The sequence below is a fragment of the Gopherus flavomarginatus genome, chromosome 3 (assembly GCF_025201925.1).
Source record: "Gopherus flavomarginatus isolate rGopFla2 chromosome 3, rGopFla2.mat.asm, whole genome shotgun sequence".
Taxonomy (NCBI): domain Eukaryota; kingdom Metazoa; phylum Chordata; order Testudines; family Testudinidae; genus Gopherus; species Gopherus flavomarginatus.
Window position 1 is genome coordinate 155,192,554 of NC_066619.1, and position 21,298 is coordinate 155,213,851.

At 45.6% G+C, this 21,298-nt stretch overlaps 1 protein-coding gene across 2 annotated transcripts in view; it reads left to right on the forward strand.

Moving 5' to 3' along the window:
- SHROOM3 (shroom family member 3) overlaps positions 1–21,298 on the forward strand; it is a 258,394-nt gene that overhangs the window by 208,350 nt on the left and 28,746 nt on the right. For both annotated transcript variants that reach the window (XM_050945100.1, XM_050945101.1), the window contains exons 3-4: positions 6,503–6,634; positions 18,835–18,966. In XM_050945100.1, the coding sequence (XP_050801057.1) occupies positions 6,503–6,634; positions 18,835–18,966 (264 nt within the window). The remainder of the gene's footprint in view (positions 1–6,502; positions 6,635–18,834; positions 18,967–21,298) is intronic.

The following is a 21,298-nucleotide window of genomic DNA, read 5'->3' on the forward strand; positions in this document are numbered from 1 at the left end:
TACACTAAGGCGTACGTGTATACTGCCCAATGCTGGGCACAGGCTAGCCTGCCCCAGCTAGTGTGGGTAACAACAGCAGCGACGACAGCGCAGGCTCCAGGGTGGGCTCGTGAGCAGCGTATTTTCCCCAGGGCCCGTGCTGGGTTGTACTGCTCATGTTGGAGCATGCATTGGCTTCATTGCTACTGTTATCTGGGCTAGCTGGATTCAAGTTAGCTCGGGTAGGCTATTGCTAAACGCACTCTCCACCAATCTGGCAGTGCAAGGAGGGGATTTCCAGGGGCAGCTCCAGGCCCCAGCATGCCAAGCGCATGCTTAGGGCGGCAAGCTGTGGGGGGCACTCTGCCAGCGCCGCAAGGGCGGCAGGCAGGCTGCCTTCGACAGCTTGCCTGCAGAGGGTCCGCTGGTCCCGTGACTCTAGGCATTTTGCCGCCCCTGGGGACTTCAAATGGCATAAATTAGTTACACTCACTTTAAGGCCTCTTTACACTACCAGAGGGGCATAAAATGTAACTGAGAATCAGGCCCTGAGTAGTGATGTCAGAATTTGCCCCAGAGCTAAGGACAAGTGCATGTCCTGAGACTCTTAACATTTCAGTTGGATCCCGCCATCTCCCCAGAATGAGACAGCTCGTTACACCAGGGTCTATCTTCCCCTTTGTCATAGAAGATGAGCTGATGGTTGGTTACTGTTTCCATGGGTTGACTAATGGAGGATTAGAAATAAAATTGCTGCTTCTCTGTATCCACTCCGCACGGTTGTGTCAGGCCAAAACGGCAGCCGATGGGCCACATCCTGACCCTGCTGCTGCATGGGGAGGAACCTGGCCACAACCCCACAGCCTGGCCAGTATGAGCACCCAGGGATGCTAAGCAGTTCCTGGGGGAACTGGCTTCCTGGGGAGCAGCTGAAGAGCTATTCTGTAGTCAGGCAGCCCCATTCACTCCCACGGAAGAAGCGACCGGTTCTCGGAGGGATGTTGGGTAGAAGTGGTGCTCTCTCTTCTCCAGTATTGCCACTTGCCAGCTCTCATAACTTGAGCATGAGTTTTGCAATATTTGGTATTTTTCTTAAAACCCCAACTCCTGGAGTCATGTGATTGTAGGAGACTCCCAGCTTTTGTTAATAAACACAGTACATTTCTGTTCTCATGGTTGCCAAGAAAGGCCTGAAACCATGGCCTGACTGCCTCCTGAAGGCTCCAACCCCACCAGGCAAATGAAAAGAACCCCAAATGGGTCATTCTTAAATTCCATGTATTTTAAGCCTGTCTCATGGAGCGAGGGAAGGCTCACTTGTGGTTTTTGGCTGGCCACACTGCTTCTCTATCAGAGCTAGGCTCTCCTCTGCAGAATTACAGGACCTAGGATTTGGCCTAGTATCAGTGCAATAGTATAGCTGTATATCCTGCTTTGTACTAGTGATAGCAAACCACCAAAGAGACCAAATCTCTAGATTTTGTATGTGCCCAAAGCTACTGAAATCAGTAGGAATTTTGAGTACACAAAGAATGCAGGGTCAAGCTCCTCATTTTTGAGACAAGTTACCAATCAGCGTCAATCAGCTGAGGGCTTTTCTGATCTGCTGAGGTCCGCCAAAGGGTGCTGGAAATCTTGCAAGAATAGATTTCTCAGATGCTTCCATGTCTCACTTGTAACAAAGATCCCCCCAAGAGCAGCTCTGTCTAGAAACAAGTAGAGCAGATGTGTAAGCTCTGCAGGGTAGGGGCCATTTCTTTGCTGTATGTTTGCAAAGAGCTTGACATTTTGGGGCCCTGTTGTCACAGATCCGCAGGTCTGGTCCCTGGGAGAGCTCCTTCAATGCATCAGCCCCCTTAGGGTCACACTCACTGGGGCAAACCCCATGGCTTCACAGCTCCTGGAACCGAAACTCAGAGCCTTCCGCACACCTGCTTTATGCCGTGAGCTCCCTGCAGCAAGTCCACCTGGATTGGACCCCGGAGGGAGACTTACACAATGCACCCCCAGTTTCCTTTATCTGGAGTGACTCCCAGACAGCGCTGTAAAAGCAGAAGAGCGTATTAGATGTCTGGAACGCAGCGTCAAAAGTCCTTGGTTGTCACAGAGAACAGAGAGTTACAACATAGGCCATTTGGGTCAGTTCAGAGCCCAGAGCTCTCCTGTGACACTTTGTTAGTCCCAGTTCAGAAGCTTTTCCTGCTTCCAGCAACCCACACTTAACAACCCCCCGCTGGCCCCTCCTCAGGCCTTTGTCCTTGTTCCCAGGCAAACATTGTCACCTGGCCCTCCTCCTAGCCCTTTGTTCTCCAACTGGTCAAACCAGGCTGGCTTTCTGCGGAGGGGTGGATCTTCCACAGTTGTTATTTGCTAGGTACCAAAAGTCCAAGCAATTGTCTTCTGAGACTCTTCATAGCATGGGGTTAGGCCCAGACAGCCAGGCATCAGTCATACCTGGAGCTCTGCAAAGGGTACACAACCTTTTCCTCCCACCTAGTTAACCATGCAGCACATGGGGGAAACTGAGGCACACAGAATATTCATACAAAACATGATGAATTCTCACTTCATCACTTCTGTCCTCTAGGCACTCCTGCAATATAAGCAATAATATTTATTTTTTTCAAAAAAGAGGTTAAGTTTAATCTTATCGAGCCCAGTTCTCTTCTCTCTGCTCTATCTTGCACTGAAATAGTCTTCTCCCACACAGGCATAAATCAGGAGTAATAGTAACTATATTGATGAAACTGGTGCAAGAGGTGAAGTGAAGCCATTGGCTTCAGTGACGTCACTGGTGTAACATGAGAAATTTGGCTCCCAGTATTCATGAAGGCTTTTTCCTGAGAGGAATCTGGTTGGCTTTATACAGAGGGAGATCTATTTTGTTTGGCATTGGTCCATCAGTTTGTATTGTTTTGTATATGCATCGAGTAACTGTGAGGCCCCACTGTCTCAGTTGCTAAATAACGCCCCCTTACGCCTACCCACAAGGTTCCCCAGAGGTTTATACAGAGGGGAGTAGGACACGGTTACACTGGGTGAGAGGCAAAATAGAGTGAGATTTGGTTTTAAACAAGGCAGCTACGGCAGGATTTGGGGTAAAATGCAGACACAGATAAGCAGACGGAGGAAGGAGGCCATTCTGTCTAGTTCTGGACCAATGAAATTCCCCAATCTAGGTGAAAGTGCTGCTGCTTCCCTGGTATATCTCATCTGCAATGTGAGACTTAAAATTCTTGCCTGACACGTGGGGGGCTTGCGGGGGAGAGGGGATTGGAGGGGGAGGATTTAAATGGATACAAAGAAGGCTGGCCTCTCACAGGAATGGAATCCAAGCCATCCGAAATATCTAAAGCTTCATATGTTGGCATGTGCTCTCAGACTGAAGCCTATTAAACGTAGAACAAGGGACAATTACTCTCCATCTTAGTCTGCAGCTCTCCTCAGGGCTAGGCAGGAGTGAAGGAAAGACAGGGAAAGAGCATGCATCTCATACAGATTTTTATGCAGTGTTTTCCTTACGTTAGCAGAGAGGTGACTGTAAACCGGACCCACATTTGACTGTGAAAATTAGAATCATTCAGAACACCCAGTGTTTCGAGAGATTTTATTTTCTCTGCTAAAAGAATAGCCATCATTAATAATCATCTGTGTTGGTTTTGATGGGGTGGGCTAGCCCTTTGTGTGTTAATCTGATTGGAAGAACGTTGAACTGTGGATACACCTTTCTATCTCGCCATCATTCCGCGTAGGTAGGACTTGTCTACCGGTGTAAGATCAATGGTTTTGCTCTTAGCAAAGCTAGCCTGCAATACAGCCTTAAAACAAGAAGAACTAGTGTTCACCCAAGCTAAGTTCCTCAGATCTGCAGCACAGCTCCTGCTCCTCTTACAGGAAAGAAGGATGTTCTTGTGGTTAAGGCACTAGCCTCAGAGACAGGAGGTCAGCGGTCAGTTCCTGGCTCTGTCACAGACTTCCACTGTGACGTTGGGCCAGTCACTTAATGTCTTAAGGCCTCATTTCTAAAATGGGGATAACGTTTCCTTTCTTGTAACTTTTGTCTTGTCTGTGTAGACCGGGGTGGGCAAACTTTTTGGCCCGAGGGCCACATCTGGAAATAGAAATTGTATGGTGGGCCATGAATGTTGACAAAATTGGGGTTATAGACTCATAGACTTTAAGGTCTGAAGGGACCATTATGATCATCTAGTCTGATCTCCTGCACAATGCAGGCCACAGAATCTCATCCATCCACTTCTATAACAAACCCCTAACCTATGTCTGAGTTATTGAAATCCTCAAATTGTGATTTTAAAATCTCAGGCTGCAGAGAATCATCCAGCAAATGACCTGTGCCGCATGCTGCAGAGGAAGGCGAAAAACCTCCAGGGCCTCTGCCAATCTGCCCTGGAGGAAAATTCCTTCCCAACCCCAAATATGGTGATCAGCTAAACCCTGAGCATGTGGGCAAGACTCGCCAGCCAGCACCCAGGAAAGAATTCTCTGCAGTAACTCAGATCCCAACCCATCTAACATCCCATCACAGACCACTGGGCATACTTACCTGCTGATAATCAAAGATCAATTGCCAAATTAACTGCCAAAATTAGGCTATCCCATCATACCATCCCCTCCATAAACTTATCAAGCTTAATCTTAAAGCCAGATATGTCTTTTGCCCCCATTACTCCCCTTGGAAGGCTGTTCCAGAACTTCACTCCTCTAATGGTTAGAAACCTTCACCTAATTTCAAGTCTAAACTTCCTAGTGTCCAGTTTATATCCATTTGTTTTTGTGTCCACATTGGTGCTAAGCTTAAATAATTCCTCTCCCTCCCTAATATTTATCCCTCTGATATATTTATAAAGAGCAATCATATTCCCTCTCAACCTTTTTTGGTTAGGCTAAACAAGCCAAGCTCTTTGAGTCTCCTTTCATAAGGCAGGTTTTCCATTCCTCGGATCATCCTTGTAGCCCGTCTCTAAAGCTGTTCCAGTTTAAATTCATCCTTCTTAAACATGGGAGACCAGAATTGCACACAGTATTCCAGATGAGGTCTCACCAGTGCCTTATTTAACGGTACTAACACCTCCTTATCTTTGCTGGAAATACCTCGCCTGATGCATCCTAAAACTGCATTAGCTTTTTTAACGGCCATATCACATTGGCGGCTCATAGTCATCCTGTGACCAGCCAATACTCCAAAGTCCTCCTCCTCCTCCGTTACTTCCAACGGATGCGTCCCCAGTTTATAACTAAAATTCTTGTTGGGGTGCGGGAGGGGGTAAGGGCTGTGGTTGGGAGTGCGGGCTCTGGGGTGGGGCCAGAAATGAGGAGTTCAGGGTGCAGGAGGGGCTCCGGGCTGGGGTGGAGGAGTGGGGTGTGGGGGGGGGGTGAGGGTTCCGGCTAGGCAGGGTGGGCTCTGGGGTGGGGCTGGGGATGAGGAGTTTGGGATGTAAGAGAGTGCTCTGGGCTGGGACCGGGGGGTTCGGAGGGTGGGAGAGGGATCAGGGATGGAGCTAGGGCAGGGGTGCAGGCCCTGAGCACGCTTACCTCAAGCGGCTCCTGGAAGCAGCGGCATGTCCCTTCTCCAGCTCCTACGGGGAAGCACAGCCAGGCGGCTCTGCATGCTGCCCCATCAGCAGGCACTGCCCCTGCAGCTCCAATTGGAGTGCTGGAGGGGGCCATTGGAATGCCTAGGAGCCAGAGCAGGGCCATGCCGCAGTTTCTAGGAGCCACGTGATACAACCCCCGGCCCTGCACCCCGGCTGGAGTGCTGGAGCGGGGCAAGCCCCAGACCCCGCTCCCCAGTGGGAGCTCGCATGCTGGCTTAAAATGGCTGGTGGGCTGGATCTAGCCCATGGGCTGTAGTTTGCCCACCCCTGGTGTAGACTGTAGGATCTCAAAGGCCAAGGACTGCCTTTTACTATGTATTAAGTTCAGGACCTGGCACAATGGCTGCCCCTTCTCACTATTAGCATTTGTACTTCTCGTTAGGTTAATGCATTAACCTTGGTTACCTTCTCCAGACCTGAGGATGAGCTCTGTGAAGTTCAGAAACTTGTCCCCTCCACCAGAGGTTGGCCTCATAAAAGATATTACTTCACCCACTTTGTCTCTCTCTATACATTCTATATTTGCTCCCGCTGCTGAGTCTTCTCGATCAGTGACAATATGTGTTGATCTATTGCACAGTTGCTCCAAAACATTTAGGGAGGAGGATTTTAATGACCAAACTCTGCCTAGCTATGACGGAGAGCAGAATTTCACTCTACGAATCCAGTTTTGGTGATGATGTATCCTTTCATCTTTCCCATGGAGAAGAACAGGCACATCAATGGCTTTTAGCAGCTGTTTTCCATCAGACATTTTCCTTTGTGTGTGTCAAAAATGAGGCTTTGATGTAATACCCCCCATCTACATATTTCTTTGATATTTTGAAAGTGATCTTAATGTATGTGTGTCTGTCTGTCTGTCTCAGGCACTCCATGAACTTTGACACTCCCTTGGTTTCTTTTGACAGGGACACATGTGTAGCAAAGGAACACACTGACCTGCCAGCTTCCCACTCACTCAGTCCTGAGTGTATCCCCACTGACTTACAGCACAGCAAAACAGCATGGTCAGGAGGAGTTAAACCGCAGCTGAAGAACAGGTGAGAGAGAAGATGGTTTTGCTCATGATTCTCTTCCTGCACTCTACCTATTCCGATTATTTATGTACTTTGAATTTCATTCTGGGACAGATCCTCAGCTGGGTCCATTGTCAAACACAACTTCCCTCGTCGGGGAGAAGAGTCAATTTATACCCGTGTAAGTGTCAAGTTTTTGAAGCGTCAGGAAGTGAGATTGTGTCGGAGTAATTATCTCACATGACACTTAGCCCTTCGCACACCTCCAGCGCAATGCCAGGGAAATAAATTCAATCTTGTGCCCTGAGCAAGGGACAACTTTGCTGTCATTGATAATGTCTGTGTGGGGCTGTGCACAGAGTAGCTCTGTTCTTTATAGAACTTTGTCAGTCCTGGAGAAGACAATTAGAGAAATAGGACTAAATTCATCTTTCCACTGCACTGGGGTAAATCTGGAGTTACTCCCATTGCTTTGGACCAAGGGATTGATTTGTAGAGGTATTGAGGCATCTGAAGATTTAGACCTGTGCAAATAACGCAATTTTTGATTTGCTGGGAATTCTGAAAAATCAAGGAAAATTTTCAGTGAATTGAAAAGTGAAAAAAGAGTTCATTTCAGATTGAAAGAAATGTTTCATTTTGACAAAATCCAAATGTTCCTTTTTATTTTGACCAGTTTTAAAAGAAATTTTTGTAAAGCTAATGGAAATTTTGAAACAAAAGGTTGTTTTGAACTGAAAATAAATCAAAATGCTGTGAGAGTTCAAGATTAGCTTCCTGCTTGTAGATCTTTCATTCCCAACAGTGGTTACTTGAGAGAAGCGTCACAGTTTAGTGTTTCATTGTGATATTTTACCATCAGAGACATAGTCATGGGGTTTTTTTATTACACCGAGAGTGGCATTTCAGGCTGTGTCTATGCTGCCTGCCTATATTGTGTATCAGTGGTTGACACTTTGGTTCCAAACAGGAAATAGCCTTAATGTAGAAGCATTTGAGAGTGGGAGGGAATATGCTGCATGGTCTTAACCTTTGGCTGTGCCATGAGGGGCAGCCCCACGATTTGTTTGCTTTCTGTAAACACACCCGAAATGATGAAGTGCTTTGGATCGCCGATTGTCTAAAACATTCTGTGAAATTCAGAGTGGAAAATAAGTGTTTCTAGTCTTTGGGAAATTCCAGGATTTTAGGGCCAGAGTCTTAGCTGCTGGAAATTAGGGTCTGTTGAAATCAGTGGAGCTGCACCTGTTTTCACCAGCTGAGGATCTGTCCTGGAGTTGGCATCATTAACTATAGAATGCTGTGTAATTTTTGAGTACTGCCTGCCTGATTCTCTGTTGCCCAGCACTTTCTGGAGTGCAAAGTGGGTATAAAATGCTACTAGATTATAATGATCCTGTTTTACAGCCACTCTGCACAGGCATGAATGACTATACAAGGTGCAAAGCAGTGAAGAATCAGGCCTAGAGAGTCCAGATCAAGAACTCTCTTAATTAAAAGGTTTTGTATGAAAGAGGTGCTGGCTCCTTACATATCTGAGCTATGTTACATATTTGAGTTACGTTACATATAGAGTCTGTATTTTCAGGTTTATTAGGCAGTGCAAGCCACCAGAGGAGACTAGTCACTGTTGTGCCGGGTAGCTCTCTGTTGGTGTAAATCTAGTGGAGGCAGCTCTGCCCTTTCTCATCCCCAGGGGAAGGGGAAGGAGGGGCAGGGAGGGAAGAGATCATGGCAGACCTGAGCTCATCTTTGCCTGCCCCTTCACTCATGTAAGGTCCCTGAGGGACCTTAGGCCAGTGACATAAGTTAAAGTTGACCCTGGCAGCTTGAACTTGCACCAGGGCTGAATCAGGTAGCTGCAACCAGCTCCCTGCAGCCACCCTGCTCTCCACTCTGTCCAGGCTATGAGAGATTGAGGCCATAGGGCCTGGAGACTGCTCTCGCAAGCTCAGGGGCAAATCAGGAGAACTCAGTTGAAACCAGAGGGTCAGATCCCCTGTTGGTGTCGATCAACTTATCTGTGAGTTATGCCAGGTAAGGGTCCGGTTCAGAATCTATGTAGTATGTAAATGCGTACGTACATGTGTACATACACTGGAGTGGGGGCATCCAGGCCTTCTATGTGTGTAACTCCATTGAATTCAACAGAGCTGCTTTTGATTTGCATCTTGGTAAATCGGAGGCGAATCAGGCACAGCAGTATGAACGTGTAGCACAAAAAGAGTAGAATTCAGACATCCCATCTCAAACTGTTATCCAAAACAGGATCATGTTCCTGGTGTCTGCTAATTACACTGCAAATCCCTTTTGCTATCTGCAGTTATTCACTGTCCCCATTACATTGGGATAATCAGGCTTATAGTGTGACATATTTCCTGCCAGTCACCAGCTCTGCACTGTTCATTATTGGAAATGAACAAGAGTTGGAAAGCACATTCCATCCATTGTTTAGAAGTCTCTCCTGATGCGGTTGCTGTGTGTTTTCTAGCAGAGTGCGTAAGCATCTTAGTCTGTCTTGTTCTCTTGTCTTTTTTGAACTAATTATGTATTCACTGAAGAACCACCAGAAAAATTGTTTGCGTTAAACCTGTTGGGCCAGATCCTCAGTTGGCATAAATCAGCATCGCTGTATGACTTCAACAGAGCTGTGCTGATTTATGCCAGCTGGGCCTGGCGGTCTGGCCCTGGGTCTTTTATGTTGGCTTCACTTCAGGAGACTGTAGTGGTAATGATTGGGGAGACAGAAATAGCTGGAGTTCTTCCCCAAGACATAAGCTGAAAAGTATAAAGCCATACAACACAATCAGGCACCCTTTCCATATCTCTTCTTTCTTCCTCTTTTCCAGTAAAGGAAAGTACCGTGACATTGTAGCAAGAACGTGAGAACAGGGGAGAGGCTGTATTTCAAACTCCTCCAGCCTTTCATTCCAGCCTTCCTGCTCTCTAGGTAACACCAGGCAAGAACAATTAATCGGTCCTGACTTCTACTTGCTTAAGTCCTTGAGGGGGCCATTTGGGGATTGGTCCTGCTTTGAGCAGGGGATTGGACTAGATGATCTCCTGAGGTCCCTTCCAACCCTAATAATCTATGATCTATGATTCTATGATAAGCCTCAGTCACGTGTGAACGGTGTGAATGTTCTGGCAATGGAACCCAATCAGTATGGTTTACCTTCAAATTTTGGATCTGATACACCCTTTCATTGACTTTATATAGGGGGTTAAATAAATACTACTGGTTGTTAAAAACTCTGCATTCAGAAAATATTCCAGTAGGACACACTTGTTGAATCTAGTAATCAGCGAGCATGTAGTTATTCTACATCAGCTCTCATATTAACAGCTAAATCCTGCTCACTTTATTCAAGTGAGTTGTCCAGTTAATGGCAGCTGAAGTCAGTGGGACTCTTGGCTTGAGTAAGATGAGCCTTAAATCTAAGAGATATTCTCTGTTAGCTGCACTAGTTACTGAACGACAGTTAAGCATCAGGTAATTAGTTAGAGCATAATCCAGTTACCAGCTCTGGGTGACCTTCGGCAAGTCACTTCACCGCTGTATGCCTCACTTTCCCCATCTGTAAAAGCTCACCGGATTTCAGAGCCTGGGTTCCAGCACGAGCAGGAACGCCAACACTGCTATTTTTAGCCCCGTAGCATGAGCCTGAGTCAACTGACCCAGGTTGTGAGACTCACTGCTGTGGGGTGTTTTTTGCTGTGTAGACATACCTTTAGTTCACAGCAAGGTGGGGTGTAAGCCTACCCCATGTTAGCCTGCTGTTCACTCATTGTCCCTGTGCACCCGGCTGCTGCACTCCAACGGTTTCCTAATGCAGCCGTGGAGTGACACCCCTTCGCAACTGGACCAGATCAAAGCTCACTAGGGAACTTCTGGGACACTGCAGCAGGGTCTGCATGGGCACTTAGTGCACGGCTGGCTAGTGTGAGGTCGATTTACACCCCAGCTTGCCACAAACTAAATGCTCATCTAGACAATCCCTAAGTAAATGTAAAGTGATTTCAGAGGTGTGTTAAAGCTCTCACAAGTAATGCAACGTGACATGGCTATAAAGATTCAACGTGGCACATCTCAGGTATCCTAAATGGAGCTTGTCAAAGACTGTAAACAAATAGCATTTGAATGTATCAGCTAAAGGCCAAAACTGAAACCTGTCTTAAGCACTGGGAATGGGGCATGCAATACAGGTACAAGTGGAACCAAACTGGTCCATGCTAGAACTCAGGTGATCTCAGCAGATAAATTTCACCCTTGATCTATGACTAAAGATCAAACTAGCGAGAAATCTTGGGGACACTTTGAAATGATTTCCTCAGGCAGAGAGTTGTCTATTGGAAATGGCCCATAATGTACTTCTCAATATATTTTGAATCATTTAAAAAAAGCCAACAGGATTAAAAGCCAGTTTGCAGTATATTCACAGGTCTTACCTTAACTGTGTGAAGTATGTCTTTTTTTCACTGGCGTACACCACTGTTAGTGGGAACATTGCCTGAGCATATGCAGAAAAATAAACGTGTGCATTTAGTTCTGTTCCATTTTTGCAAACCTTGTGGGGAGATATGATTGACCCGATGTTGATCTGGTGACATTTTGAGTAATGCCTCACTGACTTGAGTAATCTTTCTGGTGAGTTTTCATTATTCTTCAGTAATGTCTATTAAGGAACACAGCTTCCTCCCACCCTGGCACCAAAACTTCTTCAAAGGGTTCTGTGAGTCTAAACAAACAGAATCAGTAAAGAGGAATAAAGCTGAGGCTATTAAGGTTGATTTTCTTTCTAATTGACCTAGTCTGATGTGCTATTTTGAGCACCGTGACTGCACCTTAATTATGAATGACGTCTCTTTGAGTGGATTGTGGCTTCACTCTGTAGAAATCCTAAGAGGTTTTCTGAGTCAGTTTTCTGCTTAATAGAATGCACAAGGACTGTAATGATGATTATGGCCCAAAATAAATACGAAGCAGGAAGTGCAATGCACTTGATTTATTTTCAGGCTCTGGGGACTGATTGCCATTTTGGTGGATGCACATAGAACATATCCTTATTCTAACGGTGCCTGGTATATTGCTACAGTGAAATGTGACAAACTCAGCCAGATCCTCAGCGAGTATAAATCAGTCTAGCTCCATTGATGACAATGTTTTCATTATACAAATCCTTCTTCTCAGGTCTTTTTAACATAGAGATTTTCCCTTGTGTATCTGAATTGCAAGCATGGGCCCTGATCCAGCAGGATGATCCATGCTGGTTGACCGTTATACCCACCCATATGGATACAGGAGTCCATCCACATGGATTAGCTTTTACTGGGAAAATCTAGACTCACCAAAGTTTCTTTGATTCATATGTCAGCCATGAGTTTGATGAACATCTGTACACCTGTAGCCTCAACTGCATACTGTGATCGACAAATGAAGATCACCTGATTGGTGTGTTGACAATGGTGACTTAGTTGGTAATCAGTCAAACTCAGTGATAGGCCCTTTACTGTGCACTGATTCATGTTCTAAAAGACTGAATTACATCCCATTATTCCTTGCATGGATCAAATTAAGTTCGTCAGCTGTAGACTTGGGTTCCTGTGATACACCAGCTGATGAAGGGGAATTCCTTACAGAATCTTCCTCTTTAGCTTCAGCATCTTACTGAAACTTGGATATCAGTCTAAAGTTCTTCTTGTCCCCCATTATTATTGTCTGCCACTCTGCAGCAATATTTTCCCTTGAATATTTTGGCTCTTGGTATGAAGCCCTTCACCAGCAATGGAAGTTCCATAATCCACAGATGCAAAGGGGTTATTGTTAAATGAATCCTTCAAAACTCAAAACGTCTTAAAAAACAGTAGATCCTTTTGATTAATTTTATAGCTGCCTTGAGGGATGTAACATGTTTCCATCTAGCACTGGGTAGGGGGGAAGCTGTTGACTGAATGCTTTCCGTGTGGTTTTGAAGTATATATTTGTAAGCTCCTCCTACCTTCAGACCCACAAAGTGAGTGCTACATTTAAGAGAAGGTAGACCACCCTGTTAGATGTCTGGCAGCCCTCTTGGCCTGCCCAGTCTTGCTGAAATGCTATTGCAACCACTTCCTGTCTTCAGAAGGACCCAAGGGGCTCTATGGGTGATGCAGTATTATTTAAGTACGAGTTGGAGAAAGCATTTAATCTGAAGTTTCCACCCATGGCAGTGTACTGAATTAATGCACTCGCCTTTCATCTCTGCAGAGCTGCCTTAGCTCATGAGTGAAGATGGGATTTGTGGTCTCATGCTAGACATTCACCCATGTCTCAAAACTATCTGTCATTTTGCTGAGTTGCCTTTCTCTGCTCAAGAGACACTTTGGACTGGAATAGCGAGAGCTACTGCAGGTCACTGAAATGCAGCAGCGTGACATTGTTGAGAAATTTGCCCAGTGCTTTCTTATCCTGTGCCTGACTCTAGCTATTGCTGACAATCCTCCCATTTAATAAACATTCAAAGCCCTGAATCAGCCAAGTACTTAAGCACGTGCTTAAGTTCTACCGACTTAAATGGGTCTCAGGCACAGTAATGAAGTCCATACATTCAGGGGCCTGGCTGATTCAGGGGGCTACATTCACATAAAAATATTTCTTTTTAATCAAATCTAGATATCCAGCTAGACAGTTGCAGAGCGCTTTGACAGGACCATGGACTGCAGTGGGGTTTCCTGGGTGTAAAAGATAGCCTATATAAAAGATGGAGAAACCTATTAATTACTTGAGAGAGAGCCTGACATGTAAAGAGCTCCCTTTATTTAGGCTGTAGTGAAATGGAGGTTTTACCCTGTAAGGCAAACCACTGTGATTTCAGGTGAGAGATTACTCATTTAGTGTGGATTTGCTAAGCCATGTTCATGCAGTACCTTGGAAGGCGGTTGTTATGTATGCCCACTTTTGCAGTAACCACTTCTTAAATAACTTGTCCCTTTTAAGTGAAATTAATTTTTATAGCCAAGTTCTAAACCCTGACAATAGACTCGGAATAATTTTTCCGTGCTGGCCCTGGCATCCATTCTCTCCTCACTTTATTGATATCATGTCGGGAACCCCTTGATGAACTGCTGAGATGTAAGAATCAGGGGGATTCACTGGTGTGGTACAAGGACATCTTTGTGCAGTTGAGATCCCATTATCCCTATTGTTTTCATCTGATATTCATCCCAGCACTGATATATACATACGGCAACCTTTATACGGCATGACTGCTCCACACTTTATAGGAATGGCACCAAAATGTACAGATCCCCCAATCTGATCATTTCCCCTCCAAAGGTCTTTGCAGTGTTTTGCAATGAAGCCTGTAGTGAAACACTCCAAAGGAATTCTCATGGGGTTTTGCAGATAGTGTCATTTTTGTGTGTGGAGGAGGGTACAGTTATTACTGGTGATATCATTCAAAATGGAACTTTGGATTTTATCTTGGGTTCTACCATGAAGCATTTTTTCCCCAGTGGAAGTGATCAGCAGTTTTCTTCCCCTCCTTGCTTTTTCTTGCATTGCATTGTGACACTCAGCAGTTAACTTCTTCTAGCATGGTGCACTGTGGGATGCCTGCTACCCCTGGAACGCCAGTGTGGCTTTAATTGGTCACGTTAGTGGAATGGTTGGCTGATGAAACTTCCCTAAAACTCAGTGCCCTGGAGGCAGATCAGACTGTACAACTGCAGCGGAAAATGGAGCTCCTGGGGAACTTTTATATCTAAAAAGCGGCTGAAAGAAGAACAGAGAGCACAGAGAAAGGGCTTTGTGCAAGCACCTTCTCCATACGATGTTGATTTGGCCAGAGGGTTGCTATCACAAATGCTGATGTTTGCTACAAGGTAATGTCTCTGTTTTGGAACTCATCTTGCTTTGTGTTTTAGTATTCTCTGGAGTCAAGTATCAGAGGGTAGCCGAGTTAGTCTGGATCTGTAAAAGCAGCAAAGAATCCTGTGGCACCTTATAGACTAACAGACGTTTTGGAGCATGAGCTTTCGTGGGTGAATACCCACTTCCTCAGATGCAAGGAATCTGAGGAATGCATCTGAGGAAGTGGGTATTCACCCACGAAAGCTCATGCTCCAAAACGTCTGTTAGTCTATAAGGTGCCACAGGATTCTTTGCTGCTTATTCTCTGGAGATGAGCTTAGAGAATTAGGGGCCTGGTTCCCATTGTTCAGCACCTTGTGTAATCTTTACACATACCTTGCCCTGGTATAAGTTACTGCACAAGGTGAAAGGCAATGGAGAATCCAGCCCTGCTTAACTAACATTCTGTTGAACTGCAGGTGCAAAGAGGCATCTCCACAGCTCTGCTGCCTTGTTATGTTCTGCGATTTATTTGTTGGGAGAACTCCCGAGGTACTACAGAGCTATTTTCTCCCACTGAGGGTCAGATTCTCAGCAGCTGTAAATCAGCATTGACTTCAGTGGAGCTACTCTGATTTACACCAGTTGAGGATCTGACCCATACATACACGTTCAAAAACTTTGCATTTGGAGCATGTATTTTTCCTCCTCTCCTCCATATATTTTTCTGTGGTTTTCATTATCTATCTATCTATCTATCTATCACAGCACACTATTTACCACAATCCGTAGCTTCAGGAGCTTTGTATAACTTCCCCACAACACTAGAAATTTCCCTAGTAAATCACTGGATATGTCAGACAATTAATAAATTCCATGCTCGTTGTAAGTGAAGTCCTTCGGCATGATTTACAGTATCCATATCTTTGCACTGTAAAATGAATAGGCATGTATATCAGTTGAAAAGCTCACTGTTCCTGACTAACCCAGATAGCTCCATAGTGCAAGATAAATACCGAAATAAGAGTAATCTTCACACTGATAAAAGCCAATGAATTTAAAATTTCTCACTGTTGCCTTTTCCCATTGCTTTTTTTCTCTTTGATTTTAAAATGGCAAAACCGAAAAGCTTTTTCCCAAGTATGCTTTATTTTGTTTCTCAAAATCAGCACAGCAGTTAGAATATTTTTTTTTCCTTTTGATTAGAAACTCAGTCAAAATAAAGCAAATACTTTTCAACTACTGGGCCTGATTTTCCTCTCAGCTACACTGATGTAAGTCAGATGAAGCTGCCCTGACATGAAATGAGCAACACTGGTGTTGAAAAGGTGTGAGAGGAGAATCAGGCCCACTCTGGCTGTTACAAAGAGGGGGGAGAAAAATTGTTCTCTTTAACCACTGACGGTAAGACAAGAAGCAATGGGCTTAAACTGCAGCAAGGGAGGTTTAGGTTGGACATTAGGAAAAAAATAACTGTCAGGAGCAACAAAGAGTCCTGAGGCACCTTATATAGGGTAGGCTACATTTGGAATTTCAAAGCGCTGCCGCGGCAGCGCTTTGAAGTGTGAGTGTAGTCAGAGCGGCAGCGCTGGGAGAGAGCTCTCCCAGCGCTGCATGTAAACCACATCCCTTACGGGTGTAGCGTGCAGCGCTGGGAGCCGCGCTCCCAGCGCTGCTGCCCTGATTACACTGACGCTTTACAGCGCTGTATCTTGCAGTGCTCAGGGGGGTGTTTTTTCACACCCCAGTTGCAGCGCTGTAAAGTGTGAGTGTAGCCAAGACTAACAGACATGTTGGAGCATAAGCTTTCGTGGGTGAATACCCACTTCGTCAGACGCGTAAGTGTCAGGGTGGTTAAGCGCTGGAATAAATTGCCTATGGAGGTTGTGGAATCTTGTCATTGGAGGTTTGTAGGAGCAGGTTAGACAAATGCCTGTCAGGGATGGTCTAGATCAGTGGTTTTCAAACGTTTCTTCTGGGGACCCAGTTGAAGAAAATTGTTGGTGCCCACGATCCAACGGAGCTGGGGATGAGGGGCTTGGGGTATGGGAAGGGCTCAGGGCTGGGGCAGAGGGTTGGGATGCGGGGGTGAGGGCTGTGGGGTGGGCTGGGAATGAGGGGTTATGGGGCTGTGGACTGGGGGCAGGGGGTTGGGATGCGGGAGTGGCTCAGGGCTCTTGGCTGGGCGTGCAGGCTCGGGTGGGGCTGGGGATGAGGGGTTTGGGGTATAGGAGGGGCTCTGGGTTTGGGGAGAGGGCTCAGGGCTGGAGCAGAGAGTTGGGATGTGGGAGGGGTCAGGGCTATGGGTGCAGGCTCTGAGGTGGGGCCAGAGATGAGGGGTTTGGGGTGCAGGAAGGTGTTCCAGGTTTGGGGGGGCTCAGGGCTGGAGCAGTTTTGCCTTTTGCAATACGTACTTTCTGGACGAGATTCTTGGTTTCTGTAAATTGGCCTGGCTTCACTGAAGCCAATGAAACTACACTGATTTACACCAGTGAAGGGTCTGGCACGTTGTTTGTCTTGAGTAGAAATTAACTGCAGTACTCAGAGGCTTACAACTGTGCCTATCTGTCTAGGATAAGAGTCAGGTTCTTACAATATTGCAGCCTCTCCAAAGCCAGTTCTGTGGCCATTTTTAAAAGATGTTTACTCTTGCAGTGATTCCAGATTGGTACCTGGAACCTGTACCCTGGGGTCAAGCACTTGTATGGAATGTTTTTTATCAAGACCTGCCTTTGGTAAACCAGTGCTTTGCTCTGATGAGTTAAATGTGGTCATCTTCCCATAATACACAATTGAAGGTAAATATTCTGCTGCAGATCCAGTAGTTTCAATTGCACAAGTCTCCTTCCTCTAAGGACGGCCTTACTCAGAGTAAACTAGATTTGTGCAAATACCTGAAAGAGCAAGCTCCGTGCCTAATCCTGTGTTAGAAGGCACATGCCAGGAACCTATGTTGTTGTGCTGCATGCACACGGGCGCACACATACACTTACACAGAAGACATTAGCTGAACGATTATCTGTAGACTTTTGGGTCCAATCCTAGTGAAGTCACAGGAAGCATTTCCATTGAATTCAATAGGAGTTGGATCAGTTAGTCTTCTTAGTTTGGTGCACAAACACATGTTTCAGTCTCCGATTTTCCACAGAGCTTGCGTGCATGCCTCCGTGCAACATGAGCAAGTGGTCACCTGTACCAAAGCACCCACCACCACTATTAGTTTAAACTCTCCTAAGATTCTATTACACTTAATCCACATTTTTAGCAACAAGTAGGTGTGGATACAATGCACGCTTATCCTACACTTAAATTTATAGTGCTTGTCTTTTGAGTTAGAGTCACAGCTTCTTTGTTTACTTGTGATGCTATTACAGGATTGTTGGCTGAATTGCTTTTAAAGTATTAATGGCTTAGAGGACTGGGCAGCACAATTCTTACAGCTCTTTGCTGTTGGATTCAAGGGAGAACATACTTCTATCTGTCAGACAGTGGGCTTTCCCAAACAAGAAATGAAAATGACGTAGGTTTTGCTTCTACCAAAACTACAAAGAGATCCTTTAAATCCCCAAGTCTCTTCATGTTATGAAGGGACACTTCAGGAATAAGAGAAGACGACAGCATGAGTTACTTTGTAAATCCAGTTCTGTCAGCCTCCCACCTGACCACATTCAGTTTCCTTGTTTTCTTGGCAAGGGATGGAACAAAAGAGCTCTGTTTAAACACACCTATGGGGAAAATTTGATTTGTTCAGCTCCTCCTTTTTAAATTTTCAGTTCAGCTCTTATTAATGAGATCCTGTCATAACAGCGGGATAAAACAGATCTCTTTCCTTCACTGAAGATCAAAGGTGGCCTTAAAACTGAAATAATGTTTTGTTCTTCGGGAATCTTTAGCAAATAGTTTGCAAAAAAAATAGTGGAAATGGTGTTATAGCCTAATTTTTCTTGTGGATACATGGGATCATCATCCTGCTGGATCAGTGCCCATGTCTGCAATTAAGATACACAAGAAAAAATCTCTACAAGAAGCCAGTGGACTTGGTAACAATATTTGAATACGTTTATGTGAACAGAATTTATGCTCACTATGTTCATATGTATCCATGTGTGTCAACATGTCAGTGTATGTGCTGATGGGCATGTATTGGCACGAGGATGAATGTGCCTGGATGTGAATACGTGCTGTCATGTGTACATATGGCAGGATGAGTGGATAACTCAGTGCTCTTTCAAATTAATTGCCTGAAAAGCAGCAGCAAACACGAGCCTGAGGAGTGATATGTGCTGATTAACATTTATTTGCCAATGTCCATTTACATGGGTCTTACCCCAGAAAAAGGAGCCGAATGACTGGGTGTTGCTAATATTTCGGATCCCTCTCTCTTTCTATCTAGGCGGACTGAACTTGTGGGCCGACCGCACTCCTGGCATTCAACCAAATTCATAGAGAACCAACCCGATCCCAGCATGATGCAAATATCTCAGGGCACGATTGGCACTCCTTGGCATCAGTCCTACCATTCCAGGTAAGGGCCGTGTGGTCTTGGCAATGTACTGTAAAACTCAGAGGAATACAGCAGAGTTGGTTTTTGTTTAGTGTATCATTCCAAGAAATGAAAACTTCTCTACTCACCCATAGAAAGTATCCTTTCTCTCTGAGCAGTAAATCAGTCATCCCTGACAAACTGCCTGTCTACTGCAACCTGCTTCGGTGCATTCGGACAGATCCTGCCAGTCCTCACTCAGCCTTTACACAAGCAAAACTCCCATTGACTTCAATGGTAATTTTATGTGCATCAGTTCAGTGAAGTCAGTTGAAAGACACCCAGTGATTTCATTAGGCTTTGGGTCAAGCACTCGGTGACGACTGCAGTATTTGGCTACTACAATTATTATCATTCTTTGTCTACGTAGCTCCTGTCCGCACTTTACATACACGTAGTAAAACTGGTGCTTCTAAGCTAAGGCCCTGAGCCCACAATGCACTCCAATGACCCCTAGAGCCTCGCTTGATTTCAGTGGGGCTCCGTGTTGGCCCTAATATATACAGGCAAGTTTTTCAAAAGCGCTCATCATCCACAGTTGGGGCTGGATTTTTACTTGCCTTAAGCTCCTATGTGGCATCCAAATGAAGCATCCAGCTGCATTGTATTTCGGTGCCTACATGGGAACAGTTGGTGATGAACTCCCTTAAAAATCTGGCCTTGTATTCCCACCGTCTCGGTGGGGTCTGAGTCAACTCTCCACATGGCACTGAGAGCTAGATACCAACTCTAGGCAGGGACCTAGCCAAGTCCTACTGTACTACTGTGATATAACGGCTCCAGACCTAGAGCTAGTCTTGAAAACTGGTTCCTAAACAGATTCAACACTGTGTTCCCTGCTCTACTCCAACTGGGTAACGCCTTTAAACCCAGGTTAAGCAGAACACTTTTAAAAATGTGTTTAGCTGGCCCTGATTTTTTATCTATAATAGGATCTGAGAGAGACACTGTCCACCCTGTTCCTTTCCGCAGTGAATAAAAGAAAGGTGGAATAAAAATGAGCATGTAAAAAGAAATAAGAAAAGGACCCAGGCAGCATGGAAACATCACCTGTCAGTGCGACAAGCTGCTTTCATGAGCTGCCACTATAGCCAAAGGTGTTACGTCACTGATGGTCCTCCCAGGGTGAGACGTTCAGTGAGGAATTTCCTGATGTTGCCAATTGCTTTCTGCAGGGATCAGAGTTATAATTATGTGTGTGCGTTTCCCTCCTAAGTCAGTGCGGTGGGTTACCATAGAATCGTAGAACTGGAAGGGACCTCAAGAGGTCATCATCTGTGGCAGGACTGATTATCTAGACCATTCCTGACAGGTGTTTGTCTAACCGGCTCTTAAAAATCTCCAGTGATGGAGATTCCACAACCTCCCAAGGCAATTTATTCCAGTGCTTAACTACCCTGACAGTTAGGAAGTTTTTCAGTCCCAGAACACTAAGCCTGAGATCCAAGTTCTGTTAAAAGAATATGGGATCAAACCCCTCCAGCCATTATTTAGGCTGTATACTTGAACAAATAACATGATCCCGGCCGGGGGGAGGCGGGTTCTCTTTCCGACTGCGGTAAGAAGATTCAGAAGGCATTTGTCAGTAAGTGTCATAGGCAGTCTGGGGAGACGTGCACAATTCTACCCTCTTTGTTTCCCCTTGAAAGGCAGATGGGCCTCCGAAGGAGAGATTCTCCGCACAGCCTCTGTGCAAACCCTCTGGGCAACTTAAATGCTGGCACTGCAAATGTCAGCCAAGAACCAGTTCCAAAGAGCCTGGGCGGTGGGGCAGGGGAAGACAAACTAGGATTACAAAAAAGAGTTACAGTAGAAATGCGTGTTCCCCCTCCAGCCTGTTAGTAGCCCATTCATCTGACAGCCAGGGGCTTTGCATCACAGCTGCTGCATTTCTGGCAGAGACACTCTGGCCTGGATTGGCTGCTGCCAAGGATGCTTGTTCCTCCAGGTGTTTTTAATGAGGAACACCAGTGGCATCTAGTGGTCAGTTTGCCAGCTCCACGCGTTGCCTTCCCTGGGTGGATTGCCGGGGCCCTGGCTGAGAGTCTGGCTGTCCGGGTCTGAAACCCATAGCCCATTGTTCATTCAACAAAGAAACAACTAAAATAAAATGTGAAAGCAGATCAGCAGCTGACAGGACATGAACAACGTGGCTGTTCTGAGGTTTCATTGACATTATTCCCCTCCATGTCAGCATATGTGTCTCTGCACCTCTTTCCACATATCTTATCCTTTGCTTTGCAGGCAGACTCCTTCTTGCTGCGTTTCCTTAAGGCTATCCACCCGTCTCTCTTTCTAGCTGTCCTTTGCTCAG